A 20,000-nucleotide genomic window follows, 5' to 3' on the forward strand; every position below is an offset into this window, starting at 1 on the left:
AAGGCATGCCTGGAGAGAAGTACACCACACAGATGTTTGGTACAGCCTTCCCTCTCTGTCAGGAGGAACACTGAAAAACTTTTTATTCAGAACAAAGAAACACAGAAAGAGACACATGCCCCTCCCTCGAGATATGGGACTTGCTTAAGTCCCATTGGCTCCTCTGCTGTAAGTTTTCCTATACATTCTTCTGCACACTCCTCTTTGCATTCCAGGGGGCGGTGTCTTCCATAGGCGTGTTATGCAGGCTCTTTGTGCTCCATGAATCCAATCTCTTTGTGTAATATACTGAATATATATATATATATGTAAGGATAATATTTTTCAAACCATATACATGGTAATGATCCCTGACAGTCCACCCTAAAAATATTATTCTATCCCTGAGTCTTGCCTAGCAACCTACCACTGACCACTCGAACCAGGCGGGTAGGGGTTTTGGATTTCTTCACCAGCTTGAGACGAGCCACTCCTGATGAGTAACCCCCCTTTGTACCTGGACTTCCAAGGTGTCGGAGTGGTCCTAACTTTCCCTATTCTCCTCTGGATACAGGATGGTTGTCTTGATATAATCTACAAACCGCTGCTGGTTGTAATTATATATATATATATATATATATATATATATATATATAATTAATCCAGTCTACATTTTATTAATGGTAACAACTGTCGCACTGTCACTTACTGTCCTAATGGGACTTTTACCCCTGCCGATATAACAGGTCATGGGCAGCACAGTGACCTTCACCTCACACCTCCACATAAAACTCCTCAGATTGTAATTTGCAGCACCGTGGCATATTTACACACATTATAATTATAAACCTCAGACATTATAAACAATAGGGCCTCAACTAATAATCATAATGTTATCACCCTCAGGTTGCGGGTCCCATCAGTTCATTGCCAGTCCTGTACACCATCGTCGTCTTCTTCTCCTGTCTTCTGCTCTTCACTGACTGTCACCCTCAGGGTAACCCACACAATTGTGGAGTCAGACTACGTTGGTGTCCAGTGGGGGAGTTATTATTACCCCCTCCTAGCCACTTACTTATCAAAACACTTGATCCTGCTGACGGATTCACTCAGGTCTTTGGTCTTTACTTTGATCTTTGCTGATGTCATCAGGACTTGGTTTGGTCCTTCTCATCTGTCCGACACCGTCTCCTTTAGTTTACGTCATCAGGCTGTACATAGCACCTCATGTTGTGATCCTGGGGTGAGATCCCACGTAGACGGTTTAGTGGAGTTTTATTGTAACTACCACAAACCCTCTGTATCTGTCCTCTTCCTCCGGTAAGTTACTTGTTTGGGCGGCTGCTTAGAATTGTGACACTGCCGTCAGTTCATGATAAACGCGTTGTACTGGCTCAGGCTGCGCCTGCCGCATCTCAGTGATGGAGTTCATCGTGTTAAAAGTCTTTTAGTTCATATTTACTGGCACTTGCTGGGGACCCCCAACTCTTGTCAATTGTTAAAATAAATACTAATCTGGTGATAACATCATCCGCATACACTATAAACGTTGTTCTAAGTACATACAATAATGTCAGGCCCTTAAATGACATCAAACACCTTTATATATATATATATATATATATATATATATATATATATATATATATGAGGAAAAACTTCTCTCTTCCAATGGACAGGGCACCTAGAATATGTGTGATTACTGGGTACATTTCATTTGCACTTGGTGATACTCTTTCAGCAGGATTTGTACCTTGATCTCAGCTGATTGCCTAGAACATCTCCACCTCATAGAAACATACACAGATTCCACATGTTTATTTGACAAGTGTCTCAAACCAATTTTTTCTTACTCTAATCTGGTTCGTTCTACCTGGGAAGGCCTCTCAAGGTTGGTTCTCTTCGTGGGAGGCAGGTATGATAAGGTTGGCACCTGTCTGCCAGGACTGTTCTGTAGGCAAATCAAACAGCTCTAACAGAATTTAGCAGCGACAGCTGTAAAACCTGGGACATACCAATTAGATCTTACCAAATCGATCCTTGCAGTCTTGGGGCATATGTGAGATCATATACCATCAATGCAAGTGCCATCAAGAGTGCCTTGGGTGTTACCGGTTACCTTCCTTTATCCGTCCATATTCTGTCAGAATCTGGTTCTCACGCCTTCCGCTCCCAGTTGGACTCTTCCTGTGGAGAACAAGCTTTTCATAGCCTAATCAGTAATTGATCTTAATCAGATAATTAACTTGATGAAAAACATTAACAATGACAGATTTATGTTAAACGTTCACACTGGTCAGTAACTAAAACTGATCCCTACAAACTGATTCTTCTTCTTTATATACATATCTATACTTACACATATACACTGCACAGAATTCTCTGCTCTAAAATTCTCCTTTCACAACAAAAATAAAAATAAACAAAAATGTTTTCTAATGGGAATATTCCGCTTCTGTACCTTTTATCTGACGCATGACTCTAATAGTCCAATGCTAAGGCTGGTCTAGAACTTTACATAAAACTTAATCTCCGTATTTAATATTCCCATAACACTTCTTAAAGGAACAGTGTCACCAAAATTTTTTTTTTCATGTCAGTTTTATGTTAGTGTTTTATTAAAAACGTTTTTATTTATTTGTGTGTTTGTGTGTTACTTTTTTCTATTTTTTCACTTTTTCTTCCCTATGGGGGCTGCCATTTTTTTTTCCATTTCTGTATGTGTCGATTAACGACACATACAGACATGGAATACGACAGCCACAGTCCCATAGGGACTGCGAACGGGGCCCGTCCCATCCACTTCTGTGTACGCCGTCTGTGTGGGAACGGCGCATGTGCCGCTCCCACACAGTCCAATTTGAAATGCGCGCCGTCCGGCGCCATTTTCCTGTGGACCGGAAGTCGCGGCCGGACAGTAAGATTACTACTTCCGGTCGCGGCTTCCGGACTTGTGCACTTGTACCAGCGGCAGCAGACGGAGCGGACGGGCCGGAGGGAGCCGCGGCGGCAGGAGCAGGTAAGAGATTTCTATGTATGTTCGTGTTTGTGTGTGTTTACTACTGTATGTAAACCTATTACACTGTGTGTTAGCTCAAAAAATGGCGACACACAGTGTAGGAGGTTAGACCGTTCAATCCTCTCGTTTATCCCGGCACTAGCCAGGATAAAGGAGGGGGGGATTCTCAGAGCTCACTAGAGCGAGTGCTTTTTTCCCAATTTTGCAGCAAAAAGCAATGTGGTTGCTTTACCACATGCAATGCTGCAATTTTGGGAATAGCTCCATCTAGTGACCAGCACTGGGAAATATTATAAATTAGAATCTAATTTATAATATTTCCTGACTCGTGAAAAAAATAAAAAAAATTTGAACAAAGTTTAATCACCTACACACTAAATGTTTAACTAAAAAAAAAAAATACATGTTTTGCTGGCAACACATTCCCTTTAAATACAATTATTAAACAAACTAACTTTGGAATAACATCTAGAGAACTGCTGATATCTTATTGTACAAACATCAGGTCAATACTTGGGATAACATTGTTCCCCCGTCACTCACACACAACATCTGCAGTGGGGAAAATACAGGCCGGGCTTCAGGCCCCCCTGAGAACAGGTCTACACACACGAGCACATTGTCATACACTTCTACCTCGGGTAGTTGTATGTTCTGCAGTCGCTGGGACTGTTAATCTGGCCGGGCTGCACTTTTCACAGGTACCTTTGCTGTTTTACCTATGTCATGCCGTGCGCACATCATGCCGGCTGCTACAAACCTAGTGGTGGCATTATTGTATCCAGGGACAAGCCAATTTACTGACACCTGGCTGCACATCTCCTTGTCAGTTCTGTCTTCTCTCGCTCTCTCAATTGGCTTACCCGATGATGCAATAAAGTTCCTACTACCAATGGGCCCATAATTGTGGGCGATGCCAAAAGCGTACCTAGTGTCAGTGTAAATGTCGGCCGTCTTACCATCTGCCAGGTTACAAGCCTCAGTGAGCACCTCCAGCTCCGCTCCTTGAGATGAACAAGAAGGTGAGAGTGGTTTCTGGGTAATTTACCTGGTGCCTCGTATCCTGTCTTGTACATACTGTATAATAAAATATCTCTTTATTACAAATGTACATTAGAAACCCATGTCACACACATATATATATATATATATATATATATATATATATATATAAAACCTCTCAAAGGGGTGGCGTCTTCATGCTCTAAAATAAAACCAAATGTTATACACTTCTCCACACTCATCTGATAATCCAGAATACTTTGAGAATCTCACTTTTATCAGGTTCTGCAAATACTTGATTAATACAAAAACAAATAAAAAATAAAACATTCCTAAAAACTTTACATCAAATTAACAATGTCCAGACAAGTTTTTTATTTTTTTCCTTCTCCCCCATCTAAATCTGTAAAGACTCATCTGTGAGTGACGTCACCTCTGCCTCCTGTGTAACTTTGCTGGAGGGGGGTGGTCTCTTACACATTTTAGATCTCCTGAAACCAAATTAATTAACTCAAAACAAACCAAAATTGTACCTGATCAGTTCCTTCACCATTCCCCCCTTTGTGGACTCTGCGAAAGTAATGTAGCAGAGTTCAAAACTACATCTCAACATAACACTAGTTTAACCCCCTGTAATGTACAACAGCCTGAAACAAAAATGACTTTTTCCTGACATACATTTGATCTTTACAATGATATAACTCATGTGTGAAATAAAAAAAACAAAACAATTGTAGTTAGTTATTCAATAAAAACAGAAAATATTATATCTGATAACATTAATTACTGCAAACCAATAAACTGTATATAAAAATAGGGAACGGTGGGGGCACATACATTTTCAAAACCCCATGTCTCACAGTATCTGTAGTTTAATACATCTGAATTATCAAAACACATGAAATCTGATCACATCATAACACATAAATATCGTAACTTTTATAAACAACAGCGCATGCGCAAAGAGAAGAAATTTATTTAGGTTTGTAGACATTACTGATATATATATATATATATATCTCTCAGCAGTGCATATTGAAATCCCTTTGTCTCATCAGACCTGCAGACTGCACCCAGTCAGCCCCCCCTCCTCCTCCCAAACACAGCACACTACAGGGGGGAGGGAGGGGGGGTCACACACTCATCTCTCACAGCTTCTAGTCTCACAATCTTAACACTTTCAATGCCGGCAAAACAACATACGTATCTGCAATCATTCATCACACCATTGTATAGGAATTATCTACTTTCAAAACATCAAACACATAATCTTTAACAGTACAATCTGTCGGCCACCATCTCTATATTATGATGACGTGTTGTTTCATCAGTGAACTAGACTGGAACTTCTGTAAATAGAAAAAACACTACAAATGACAAAATTAACAAGGCGATTATTTCATACTGATTTGGTTGGGCCGGGCGTGGCCACATCAGGGGTGGGTGGTGGGGGGCAGCCTCTCCCATTGGCAACACAGTGCGCAGCTGTGAGGGGGGGGGGTTTCCCACCAACAATGAGGACACACTCAACATGAGGTACAGAAGCCATTACCGGGCGTCGGCTGGTCCTGTTTTCTAATACATACTATACCTTTCTTATTCCTAACTTCCGCTTCTGAAAATCCCTCTAAAGCACTTTCCATCAATTTCTTCATTTTTCTCACATACTGCTTCCCTTCTCTTCGCTTCATTAAATCATATGCCTAACAGTCTATATTATACACGTGATTTATATAACAATTTTTGGTCAACGACTCCCAGGCCTCGCCGGAAATATTACTATTCCTCAGTCTACAGCCTCCGATCCGCCGAAATATAATTCTATTTAGACTCTCCGGCTTCGCTGGAAATATTAAAATTTCAGTCGATAACTCTCCGGTCTCTTATATAATTATATTTAGACTCTCTGGCTTCGCTGGAAATATTAAAATCCCAGTCGATAACTCTCCGGTCTCTTATATAATCTTTTATTTAGACTCTAATTACCCAGAGGATGGTTAGTCGGGCGTGCCTAAGGTCTCACAGGTTTTTTTACCCTCACAGCGGAAAATATTACCTCTGTCGCCTGAGATAATCCAGGAAATCAACAAAAGGGTTCTACAGATCGCTACAAGACTGCCCACTAACACAGATAAGACGAAGATTTATAAAATCAATTCACTTACCGTGTTATTGCGGAGGTGATCAAATTCCTTCAGTGGGCAACTTTGAGTCCTCTGTTTCACCCTGTGATTGTCGGTTGTCCGGATTTTGATATTTCCTCGAGTGAGGCCCCACGTTGGGCGCCAAATGTCAGGTCCGTATTTCACACCGAATAACCACCTCTGTAAATTGAAAGCTGAAGGCATGCCTGGAGAGAAATACACCACACAGATGTTTGGTACAGCCTTCCCTCTCTGTCAGGAGGAACACTGAAACTTTTTATTCAGAACAAAGAAACACAGAAAGAGACACATGCCCCTCCCTCGAGATATGGGACTTGCTCAAGTCCCATTGGCTCCTCTGCTGTAAGTTTTCCTATACATTCTTCTGCACACTCCTCTTTGCATTCCAGGGGGCGGTGTCTTCCATAGGCGTGTTATGCAGGCTCTTTGTGCTCCATGAATCCAATCTCTTTGTGTAATATACTGAATATATATATATATATATATATATATATATGTAAGGATAAAATTTTTCAAACAATATACATGGTAATGATCCCTGACACGGTCACCTACATTATAGCGCCAATCTCCTTATATAGGAGATAGGGCACTTAAAAAGGCTCTGTCACCACATTATAAGACTCCCTACCTGCTGTAACTCTGCAAGGAGAATAGATACCTACCAAAAGCTGCAACTGGAATAGGAAGTTTCTTTCCTTCATAAGGCTGTGAACATGTTCTAGAAGGGTTTCCAAAAATATGTCCATAAAGAGATTCTTTAAAAGACAGGTGCCTTTTTGAGTTTGGAATTTATTTTACAAGGGTTATTTAACAGATTTAGGCCCCATGCACACGAACGTAAAAACGCCCGTAATTACGGGCCCATAGACTTCTATTGGCCACGGGTACCTCCCCGTATGCTTACGGGAAGGTGCCCGTGCCGTTGAAAAATATAGAACATGTCCTATTTTAGGCCGTAATTCCGGCACGGGCAGGCCCATAGAAGTCTATGGGGCTCCCGTAATTACGGGTGACTACGTGTGTGCACCCGTAATTACGGGAGCGTTGCTAGGCGATGTCAGTGGATAGTCACTGTCCAGACTGCTGAAAGAGTTAACTGATCGGCAGTAACTCTTTCAGCACCAGGGGCAGTGACTACCGATCACAATATAAATCCACGTGTAAAAAAAAAATAGAAGTTCATACTTACCCAGAATTCCCTGCTTCTTCCTCCAGTCCGGCCTCCCGGGATGACGTTTCAGCCTATGTGACCGCTGCAGCCAATCACAGGCTGCAGTGGTCACATGAACTGCTGCGTCATCCAGGGAGGTCGGGCTGGATGTCGAAAGAGGGACGCGTCACCAAGACAACGGCCGGGTAAGTATGAATTTCTTTTACTTTTACCTCGGAAAGGGCTGCCCCTTCTCTCTATCCTGCACTGATAGAGCGAAGGGGCTGCCGATTTAGTGCAGTGCAATTTTGCAGTGAAAACGTGCCCGTAAATACTGGGGCAATACGGGTCGAATATGTGTAACCAAGGACCCGTATTTACGCCAGTATTTACGGGAGGGAAAAAATACGTTCGTGTGCATGAGGCCTCAGACCACTGGGTTTTGAGGTTCATTTACCTCCGTCCTTCATATAAACTGTGCGTGGATATGACGGTTGCCAGATAGACCAGTAGTGAGAAAAAAATAAAAAATTTCTTTTGATCTGTTAAAATTAAGAAGCTTTCTCTAAAAAATGTTTTCTTTCTCTCAACTTTAGGTTTGGCTTATTGTACTCGCTTTTGTGCTGGGGAGCTTCCAGTCTCATGTGTCTTCATGGCCTTCTTCTGCTGGTGATTCCTTCTGTCCTTCAAAGCAGGTAGCAACTTATTTCTTTATTCATCACGGTGTTCTAAGTTATACTATTTAAATTAATAATATGCAGGACTTAATTTCACGGTTTGTCCTTGTTCACATAGTGCAGATAATATTTGCTGCAGATTTTGCATGTATTCTTTAAGTCAAAACCAGAAATGGAACCTAAACAGAAATATATAAACAAAGTCCTTAGTCCGTATACTCTCCTGGATCCAATTTTGGCTTTGGCTTACAAAATACAGGCAAAATCTGTACTGTGTGATCAAGGCCTTTTGCTAATCTGTTTTGTTTCTATGTATTATTCTTTTGACTTGCTATGGAAAGGGGGGGGGGGGGGTGCAAATCATTTGACTTTTTTGAACGCCATAAGCGTGTGAAGCAATTTGTGGTGAGTTCTGCATTTTCTGATGTTGATTATTCATTAAATTAAAAGTTGAGAGATTTGAAGTATTAACCCATTCCCGCATTTTCACGTACATGCACGTCTGGGAATGCGGCTGGTTAGCGCATTCCCACGTGCATGTACGTGATGCAGTTAAACTGTCATAGCGCCGCGGGGCGAGGTGACAGTTCACTGCAAACTGCTGTCCGAGACAGCTTAGCAACAGAGCTAGCCGACAGGGGACCAATGAAAGTGGTCCCCTGTCGGCGATCGCTGTGATAGGTCTGTCAGTGCAGACAGACCAATCACAGTTAGTGTGACGTAGGCAGGACTTGTTTTTCTATAGTGTCAGTCTCTGAGCTCCTCTGTTGGTTTTGAAAGGAGATCAGAGACGGATTCTAATTTTACTTGTGAATGAAATATACCCCCACAGCCTGATCAGTCACCCCCTACAGCCTGATCAGTCACCCCCCACAGCCTGATCAGTCACCCCCCACAGCCTGATCAGTCACCCCCCACAGCCTGATCAGTCACCCCCCACAGCCTGATCAGTCACCCCCCACAGCCTGATCAGTCACCCCCCACAGCCTGATCAGTCACCCCCCACAGCCTGATCAGTCACCCCCCACAGCCTGATCAGTCACCCCCCACAGCCTGATCAGTCACCCCCCACAGCCTGATCAGTCACCCCCCACAGCCTGATCAGTCACCCCCCACAGCCTGATCAGTCACCCCCACAGCCGGACCAGTCTCCCCCACAGCCGGACCAGTCTCCCCCACAGCCGGACCAGTCTCCCCCACAGCCGGACCAGTCTCCCCCACAGCCGGACCAGTCTCCCCCACAGCTAGTCAGTCACCTCCTGTGCTCCATCAGCAAATCCTTTTGCCTCATCAGCACCCCAGTGTGCCACATCACCCAATCAGTATTGTCTGTTGCCTAGTGACAGGCATCACTGAATCAGTTCACTTTTTTGTTCTTGTAAAAATACAAAAAAATATATATATATAAAAAAAAAGAACCTATAAAAAAAGTTTTAGTGAGCGATAGGGATAGTAAGTTAGTTAGGGATAGTATCAGACTAGCCTGTTAGAGTGTACGTGGTGTAAGGTTTGTTACTGTCAGGGCTAGTTAAAAATAATTTAGCATTCGGGTATTAGGTAGGGCTAATTAGGGTTAGAGGTTCAGGGAGTTAAAAACTATTATAATGACAAAGCGGGTGTTCACTGCTGAAGAGGCGTATGCCTTATTCTGTGCAGAGTCAGTCTGACAGTGGTGATGAGGTGACATTTTTGATGTCGTCATCCTCAAGTGACACATCTAGTGATGGACCCCTCCGTAGACGTTCTAGGGCTAGTGCGCAAGCACAACCAAATTCTGATGCCCCTGCGTGGATTGCCCCTGATAATTATATGCCCCAGGTGCCTGAATTTACTGCCACCCCAGGCACCAACGTGGACACTACTGGATTCAGAGAGAGAGATTTTTTTTTAAATTATATTTCTCTGATGAACTAATTTGTCTTATGGTACAGCAGACAAATATTTATGCGGCGCAATTTATTGCCCGCAATCCCAACAGTTACTATGGACCCCTACCAATTCAAATGAAATACTGAAATTTTGGGGCCTATTACTTAACATGGGCATTACAAAAAAGCCCTCTATTCGCTCCTATTGGAGCACTGATATGCTACACCATTGCCCACTTTACCGCCTCACCATGCCTAGGGCTCGTTTTGAGATCCTGCTACGGTTCCTGCATTATAACAACAATGAGGAATGCCCAGCCACAAATGACCCCAGTTTTGACAGACTGTTCAAAATTAGACCTGTAGTGAACCACTATAATTCAAAATGTAAAGAGATTTACACCCCACAAAAATGCATTGCAGTGGACAAATCCTTGGTTCATTTCAAAGGCAGGCTACACTTCCGCCAGTACCTGCCCAACAAAAGGTCTAGGTATGGCGTGAAGCTGTATAAAGTGTGTGAAAGCGCGTCTGGATACACTTTTTTTTAAAATTCAGAATCTATGAGGGAAAAGATTCTGCAATAGAGCCCCCGGACTGTCCCCATGTCCTAGGAATAAGTGGGAAGATAGTATGGGATTTGCTGCACCCCATACTAGACCAGGGATACCATCTATGTATTGCCAATTTTTACAATAGTGTCCCCCTTTTGAAGTGCCTTGCTGTTAAAGGAACCGCAGCATCCGGCACAATCAGGAGAAACCAAAAGGGTCTCCCCAAGGACTTTGTAGATCATACAGTGCGCCGAGGGGAAAGCAGGGCTGTTTGCAGTGACAATTTGCTGCTGGTCAAATACAAGGACAAGCGTGATGTCCTTGTATCAATACCTAGTACAGTTTTCTTCTGGTTTTTACTGGATCTCTTACACCCGACAATACTTCTGGCAATACTGACATTATTTTGGGGACTAGTGATCCTTTACTGTTCCTATATATGGTTTTGGACACTGTCCCTTTATATATTCTGTAGGTGATTGGTTGTTTAGTGCGCATAGCGGTTCCTACCTTGCCGGGCAGGGGTCTGTTATGGTGTACCGCGTCGCTTGGTACGTTCGTCCCTTATATAGGTATTGATGAGGCTAAAGAGACGTTGTATGACCAGTCACTATAAAAAACAAAATGTCATCATAGCCCTACAGGTGTTTTTATCTCGTGAACAAACTCCAGTTTGCCATATAGTTGGATACGATTTCCTCCATTTTTTTTTTATAAATATATTGCCGTTCACTCCAGAACAGTTGATTTTTCCCACTTTAATTTATTATATATCCGACTAGAATGCTGTTCACAACGGCATCAGAATGACACAAATGTGGGACAATTGCTTTGTTAGCAAGACATAGTCAAACAGGCAAATACATTTTCAGGACATGCCTCCTTTATGAGAACATAGTGGTCAGCATGCTCACTACACTCCTGAATAGCTTAAGGTGTGTAGTTTTAAGAATAGGTCATTTCTTGGGGGTTTCTATCATTCTGTCAGTTCAAAGCCTCTCCAAATGTGCATTGGGGCCTAAAACATTTTCAAGCAAAATTGGTACCCTGAAAGCCTCCGGGTGCTCGCTTCCTTTTGGGCCCAGCCATGTGTCCAGGCAACGCATTAGGGCCACAATATGGGTATTTTTGAAAACAGGAGAAACAGGGTGATAGATTTTGTGGTGTGATTCTTCATTTTCATGTTTGCATTACAAAGAAATTGGTCTTCAAACTGATACTTTTATGAAAAAAGTGCATTTTTTTTTTTTCACCTGTTATGCATTAAATTTTGCAAAAAACTGTGGGGTCAAAATACTTACTATACCCCTAGATAAATACCTTAAGGGGTCTAGTTTTCTAAATGGGGTCATTTATGGGGAGTTTCTATCGTTCTGTCAGTTCAAAGCTTCTCCAAATGTACAATGGGGACTAAAACATTTTCAAGCAAAATATGAGTCCTGAAAGTCTCCGGGTGCTCCCTTCCTTTTGGGCCCTGCCGTGTATCCAACCAACGCATTAGGGCCACAATGTGGGTATTTTTGAAAACAAGAGAAACGGGGTGATAGATTTTGTGGTGTGATTCTTCATTTTCATATTCTCTTTACAAAGAAATCGGTCTTCAAACTGATACTTTTAGGAAAAAAGTGAAATTTAATTTATTTTCACCTGCTATGCATTAAATTTAGCAATAAACTGTGGGGTCAAAATGATTACTATACCCCTAGATTAATACCTTATGGGGTCTAGTTTTCTAAATGGGGTCATTTGTGGGGGTTTCCATCATTCTGAGACCTATGAGCCTCTGAAAACCTGGCTTGGTGCAGGAAAACAAAATCTACTTCAAAATGTAAAAAATTATTATTCAATTTGTAAGTCTTCTAAATTGCTGAAAATGTATTTAATTTTTTCAAAAGTGCTGCCAAAATAGAGTAAAGAGATGGAAATATATATTTAATAAAAAAAATTGTACAGTATGTGTGTACATATGTGACATATTGCAGTTAAAAATAGGGAAAAATTTTAATTTTTACAACATTTCTTCAATTTTTCTATTTTTTAATTTCCGCAAATCGTATCAGTCTACTTTTACCACTAAAATAAAGTACAACATGTGACGAAAAAACAATGTAAGAATTACTTGGATATTCAAAACTTTCGCAGAGTTATTCTCTGATAAAGTCAGACATACCAGATTTGACAAATCTGGCTTGGTCATTAAGGTCCAAACTAGCTTGGTCATTAAGGGGTTAATAGTGTCCAGTTTTCCCTATTGAGGTGTAAATACAAAAATGCTGCAGTTAAGAATGAAAACGCAGCAGTCACTTTTGGAGCGATGGAGAAAAAGATAGAAAATCCCATTTACTTCAGTGTAACACCTGGTAGCTGCACACCCCTCCCATGATAATATTCATACGCATTGCATATGTTCTGTGTATCAAAGATTCAACAGATGTACCAGTAGATGGCACTGCATAAAAAAGAAAGTGGAAAATAGTGAGGAGTTTGCTTGAAATGAACATTAAAACAAATGTAGTGCAGTGAATCAATCAATCGCAAGTGTGTGAGACTAAAGAGGACTGTATTCTATGGACTATGCAATAATATATAGAAGATCCCTATACCAGAAAGAGATTAATACCCTTCAACATTAAGTTTACCTTCTTTTGGTCCATTGGTACAGTAGGGATAATGATGCACCATGTAGGATTTTTGTCCATCGCAATGATGATCGGAAAACAGATTGTACTCTTAAATTTTGGGAGATTATCTCCTATCCTTACATTTGAATCCGAAAAAAGTACCGGTAATTTGCTGAGAATTACATATAAAACACAATACAACGGTTTTGGCAATGGTTGGTTTGTATTTTTCATAAAAAAAAAAAAAAAAAAAAACTATTTAAATGGTCAAACAAAACGAGTGCATGCCTTTTTTAAACCGCAAACATTCTAATTAATAAATATGCTTTTTTTGGGAGGGGTGAGTGTGTTTATAATAAGATATATTCAGTATATCGATACATAGTATCATTTTAATTAAACAAATTCTTCTGTAGTAGCAAATCATTCTCCATAGTAAACAGTTAGGCCTCATGCACACTTCCATCACTGTTTTCACTGCCGTTTCTCACGGATCCGTGTGTCCGTTAGGATATCCGTGTGTAGTCCGTGTCCGTTCAGTGTTTCCGTTTCGAACGGACGCTGTGCTTCCGTTTTTTTCACGGACCCATTGACTTCTATGGGCCCCACGGTCACGGAATCACTGACAAAAGTAGGACATGATCTACTTTTGACATAACGGAACAAAGGATCCATTAAAATAACGGAAGTGTGCATGGGCCCATTGAAATTAATGGGTCAGGGTGCGATCAGTGAAAAAAACGGATAACACTCTGAAAGAAAAAACTGAAGTGGGCATGAGAAGTCCTTTAGATGAGTAACACTTGCGTTACTTATCCAGTATGATCTCACTTTTGCTCTTTGTCAATATATCTTTACTATAACCCACAAGATCATAGGGACTGGAGGAAATACATCATTTAAATTATGACACCGATGCAATGACACTGTGTCTAGATAAGATCATTTGAAAGGAAACAAAACGTGGAAATTCTTGTTCAACGGAATTACTAATTTCTGGAAGAATATCTGAATTATTGGGAGCTCAAAAAATAAAATAAAGAAACTTTTATGTATAAGATCTCCACCAAGACGTTTTCCCAAGTTCTTGAGCGGGCCTTACATGGAACAATTTATTTGTCCAGTTAGATGAAGATAGAAATGAATTAAAAGTATGCAATAATTGTATGTAAGCAAGTCTATCACATATGTGATGTCTTCAACACAAAAATGACCAACTCTTTGAAAACATTCAAGGTTAGATGAATTTTTGTTTATCATATCTATGAATCATCTTTGTCTTGATTCTGGTCTGATAGCTTTACATGTATGGCTTTTAGATATTTTTTTTTCTATTATAATAATTAAAACCAGATACTGATACACATTTATACTTTTTTTTTCTTCTAGTCTTTTCTGTACAAGATTATGAGGGGCAGCCATCCTGCCTTAGGCCTCATGCACACTTCCGTGTACTGTTGAACGTCCGCTAATGATGGTTCTGTGAATCACGGACCGCACACGGATGGCTTCCATGTGCAGCCTGTTGTTTCATGGACCAAATCAATTCAAAGTCTGAGACTGTTCCATCAAAAAACGGGCAGGAGTAAGACCTGCACTACTTTTGACGGAACGGCCGCACGGTTTCGTTAAAACAGAAGTGTGCATTGCCCCATTGAAATGAATGTCAGGACGCTATCCGTTAAAAAAACGGATAACACCCTGACGAAAAAACTGAAGTGGGCATGAGGCCTTAGAGAGATACTTTACAGCAGCCACATTGACCATAAAATCTCTAGACTGGAGATGTTCATTGACAGAGGCTCTGTCACCACATTATAAGTGCCCTATCTCCTACATAAGGAGGTCGGCGCTATAATGTAGGTGACAGCAGTGCTTTTTATTTTAAAAAAACAATCTGTTTTCGCCACTTTTATTAGCGATTTTAGATTTATGCTAATGAGTTGCTTAATGCCCAAGTGGGTGTGATTTTACTTTAGACCAAGTGGGCGTTGTACAGGGGAGTTTATGACGCTGACCAATCAGCGTCAGGCACTCCTCTCCATTCATTTAGGCAGCGCATAGGGATCCTTTTAGATCACTATGTGCTGTCTTATACTAACACATTAGTCAGGAAATATTATAAATTAGATTCTAATTTATAACATTTCCCAGTGCTGGTCACTAGATGGAGCAATTCCCAAAATTGCAGCATTGGCATGTGGTAAAGCAACCACATTGCTTTATGCTGCAAAATTTGAGAAAACACACTCGCCCTAGTGAGCTCACAGAATTCCCCCTCCCTTATCCTGGCTTGTGCCAGGAGAAAGGAGGGGATTGAACTGTCAAACCTCCTACACTGTGTGTCGCCATTTTATGAGCGAACACACAGTGTAGTAGGTTTACATACAAAACACACTAAAACACGTACATACACAGAAATAACTTACCTGCTCCTGCCGCCGCTCCCACCTGTCCGTCTGCTCCCTCCGCTCCAAGTGCTTGCATTAGAACACAAGTCCGGAAGCCGCGACTGGAAGTAGTAATCTTACTGTCCGGCCGCGTCTTTCGGTCCACAAGAAATGGCGCCGGACGTAGCTCGTCTGAAGACCTTCCATTTGGACTGTGTGGGAGCTATGTGGATTGTTCCCACACAGACGGCGTACAGCATAGTGAGTGGAACGGGTCCCGTTCGCATTCTCTATGGGGCTGTATGTGCCGTATTCCATGTCTGTATGTGTCGTTAATCGACACATACAGAGATGAAAAAAAAAAATGGCAGCCCCCATAGACAAGAAAAAGTTCAAAAATAAAAAAAGTAAAACACAAACACACACATAAATAAAACCTTTTTTTACTAAAACACTAAAAGCAAATTGATATAAAAAATTTTTTTTTTGCGACACCCTTCCTTTAACAATACTGAAGTGTTTAGACAGTGAATAGACATACCATAGGATGTCTATTCACAATCTCTGCACTTCATTACTTTGTCTGTGGCAGTTACAGCAGAGGAAGCGTAATCTCGCGAGATTACGCGGTAAATGACAGCTTACAACGAGATTACGCTTCCTCTGCTGTAACTACCACAGACAGAGTAACGAAGTGCAGAGATTGTGAATAGACATCCCTATGCGCTGCCTAAATGAATGGCGAGGAGTGCATGACGCTGATTGGTCAGCGTCATACACTCCTCTGTACAACGCCCACTTGGTCTAAAGTAAAAACACGCCCAATTGGGCATTAAGTAACTCATTAGCATAAATCTAAAATCGCTAATAAAGTGGTGAAAACAGATCGTTTTATTAAATAAAAAGCACTGCTGTCACCTACATTACAGCGCCCATCTCCTTATGTAGGAGATAGGCCACTTATAATGTGGTGACAGAGCCTCTTTAAGTTTCAAAAAATGTGTTATTCAGGTAATATATGAAACACATATTGACATAAGATTCAAATACAAAACCATAAGGCTGGGTTCACACGACCTATTTTCAGGCGTAAACGAGGCGTATTATGCCTCGTTTTACGTCTGAAAATAGGGCTACAATACGTCGGCAAACATCTGCCCATTCATTTGAATGGGTTTGCCGACGTACTGTGCAAACAACCTGTCATTTACGCGTCCTCGTTTGACAGCTGTCAAACGACGACGCGTAAAAATACAGCCTCGTCAAAAGAAGTGCAGGACACTTCTTTCAGATGTAATTTGAGCCGTTCTTCATTGAACTCAATGAAGCACAGCTCAAAATTTACGGCTGTCAGAGAAGCCTCGCAAAATGCGAGTCAACCTATTCCCACAGTATGAAGCTAAGTGAAGTACATCAACATAACAGGGCTGTTTCTATGTAGGCGACTTAAAGACCAGTAGGTGGTCGCAAAATCACTATACAGGAAACTGTACAAAAGAATCTGGGGAAAGGAAGTAACTTGAAAATAAATAAAAAATAAAAAAATCACTAAAATTTCTTAAATAATGTTCTACATAAAAACTTTATTTGAACAATAGATAATTTTCGGATGACCCTACCTTTTTAAGAAACTTGCACCAATTAACCTCTACATGCACCAGGAGGCAAATTGATGTACTAGTGAGAGGTTTCTTCCCGCACCAGGACATAGTTACTGAACCGTTGCCGGTTCACACTGTCCTAACGGACAGTGTCCGGGTACCGGGAGATCAGCTGTCCCTGACAGCTGACAGTCCCCTGTCGCCGGCAGTCGATAGCGTTCGTCGCATTTACGAGAAACATACAAACAAACAAAACTCCCGATCCAGACACGGCAAATTGACCACATATTCGACTAAGGTAATCATAAGAATATGTCGGAGTAAGTAGAGACAGTCCATTGATCCCATAAGGAAGTACGAGCGTAGGACCCTTGAATAGAGGCTAAAGCGCGTTCCATAACACAATTATTGTTAACACATAAAATCACTTCACTCATACTAGGCACTTTTGTAGATTTCCAGTATTTTGCAATCAATATTTTTGCAGACAGCAATACATGAAAAAGTAAGTTTCTGAGACCCGGAGAGAAATCCACCAATCCCACATGCAGTAGGGCTAGGGCAGGGGCGAGCTGAATGTCAACCTCTAAAAGAGATCGTAAGAAATCTTCCACTTGCTGCCAAAAGCTGGACAATACTGTACACTCCCAGAAAATATGGAGGATGGTACCCTTAGAAGTGAGGCACCTCCAGCACCTATCTGATGATGTTGGATATATTTATATTTTTTTTTTACTTTATCGCTACCAACTTACTAATGGCCGCTAAAAGGCTAACACTAACCCCCATTATTACCCCTCTACCCACCGCCAGCAGGGGTGCCAGGAAGAGCCAGCTACGATCCAGTACCCAACCATCTGTAGTGATGGTTGGGCAGCACGGCGGCCGCAGGCTGGTATTATCAGGCTGGGAAAGGCTCTTCACACCCTGGTAATTCTAGCCTGCTGCTGCTGTGTTGTATCTGGCTGATTATGAAAAATGTGGGGGACCCCACATAATTTTATTTTTTTTTTATAAATAATTGGACAGCATGATGTGGGGTTCCCCCATTTTTATAACCAGCCAGATACAACATAGCATCAGCAGCCTAGCATTACCAGAGTGGGAAGGGTCACAGTTTTTGGCCTTTCACAGCCTAATAATACCAGCCTGCGGCCGCCCCAGTGCCCCTCTGTCACTACAGATGGTCGGGTACTAGATCGTACCTGGCTCTTCCTGGTGGCGCTGGATACCAGGGTAATAATGGGGATTAGTGTTAACCTCTTCATGTCTTATATTAAGTCCACTTCTTAGTAATGGGCGTTGTCAATCAGCCAGCATCTATTACTAAGGTGGTAGTTATAAAGTTTAAACAAATACAAAGACATAGATAAAATATTTTATTGAAATAAAAATTCCACACAACCCTCGTTATTCATTTTATTGAGAATAAAAAAAAACGCGTTATCGAAGTAGTCCTTGAATCTGAAGTAGTCCAACAACCGAACTTGTAAAAAAATGCAAACACACAAAAATAATTAGTGACACCTCAAAAAGGAAAATAATTCTTATACTTACCTTTCCTGGGTCCAGCGCTGGAGCTGCAATGTCAGCGATCTGGGCCCTATATCTAATCCTATAATGTGTGATACTGTCTGCTGAGCCACTGTGTCTAATCCTATAATGTGTGCTACTATCTGCTAAGCCTCTGTATCTAAACCTATCCATAGCTGTAGGGTATAAGTGCTATAGATATGCTGTCTATATATATATATATATATATATATATATATGCGCGTGCATTTTTTCTTGGGGGGGGGGGGGCACATGTTTTGGGGCTATTCCCCCTGATGTTTTAAGTCCATAGTGATGCATCTGGCTGCTAGTGCTGCATTGTTGGATCACTTAGGAGACCCAGCGATGCAGTTGAAAGCTGCGGGCCATCGGCCATGAGAAGTTTGGGTGTGGGGGGCCCAAGAAGAACCTTTGCATCGGGGCCCATGAGCCTTTAGCTACGCCCCTGCCGCTGCACATTAACCCCTAATAGCACGTCGTGATGCTGGGGGGTAATGTATGGAGCAGTGAGCCCGCTCCATATACTGCCAGTGTCAGCTGTGTATTACAGCTGACACACAGGACTAACGGACAGGAACAGCGAGCATGCTGTTACAGAAGCCTGTAAAAATTACTATATACTGCAATAGATCTAAAGATCGCTGGTTCAAGTCCCCTAGGAGGACTAATAAAATGTGTGAAAATAAAGAAATATTAAAAGTTCAAAAAAAAACCCTTTTCTCATTTTTCCTCCTAAAGTAATGTTAAAAATAAAACAAATCAACAAAATTGGTATCGCTGCATCCGTAAAAGTTTGAACTATTACGATAATTATTGGTATCACCGTAATCGTATTGAGCTGCAGAATAAAGTTAAGTTGTCGTTGTTACTACATGGTGAAAGCCAAAAAACGAAACCCAAAAAACAATGGAGGAATCGCAGTTTTTTTCCAATTTCAGCCTGTAATTTTTTTTTATAGCTTCCCAGTACATTATATGTTACTTTAAATGGTGCCAATATAAACTACAACTCCTCCCGCAAAAAAAAATTTTGGCCTCACACCACTCTATTGACCGAAAAATAAAAAAAATTATGGCTCTTGGAAGGCGGGGAGTGAAAAATGAAAATGCAAAAAAATGGGGCCACTTTTGGGGTATTTCCACTGTTTTGGTCCCAGGGGCATTGCAAATGTGACATGACACCCGAAAACCATTCCAGCTAAATTTGAGCTCCAAAAGCAAAATAGCACTCCTTCCATTCTAAGCCCTGCCGTGTGTCCAAACAGCAGTTTACTGCAATACCCCCATATGTGGTAATAATCAGGAGAAATTGCTTTTCAAATGTTGGTTGGGATCAGGAGCGGATTAAAGAGTCTATGTCACCACATTAAAAGTGCCCTATCTCCTACATAAGGAAATGGGCGCTGTAATGTAGGTGA

General features: G+C 41.4%; 1 protein-coding gene across 1 annotated transcript in view; it reads left to right on the plus strand.

Moving 5' to 3' along the window:
* Positions 1 to 20,000, plus strand: part of LOC142658693 (G-protein coupled receptor 143-like) — a 160,321-nt gene that overhangs the window by 96,583 nt on the left and 43,738 nt on the right. The window contains exon 4 of the mRNA XM_075834293.1: positions 7,915 to 8,013. Coding sequence (XP_075690408.1) covers positions 7,915 to 8,013 — 99 coding nt within the window. The remainder of the gene's footprint in view (positions 1 to 7,914; positions 8,014 to 20,000) is intronic.

The sequence above is a fragment of the Rhinoderma darwinii genome, chromosome 8, assembly GCF_050947455.1.
Source record: "Rhinoderma darwinii isolate aRhiDar2 chromosome 8, aRhiDar2.hap1, whole genome shotgun sequence".
In the NCBI taxonomy this organism is placed as follows: Eukaryota; Metazoa; Chordata; class Amphibia; order Anura; family Rhinodermatidae; genus Rhinoderma; species Rhinoderma darwinii.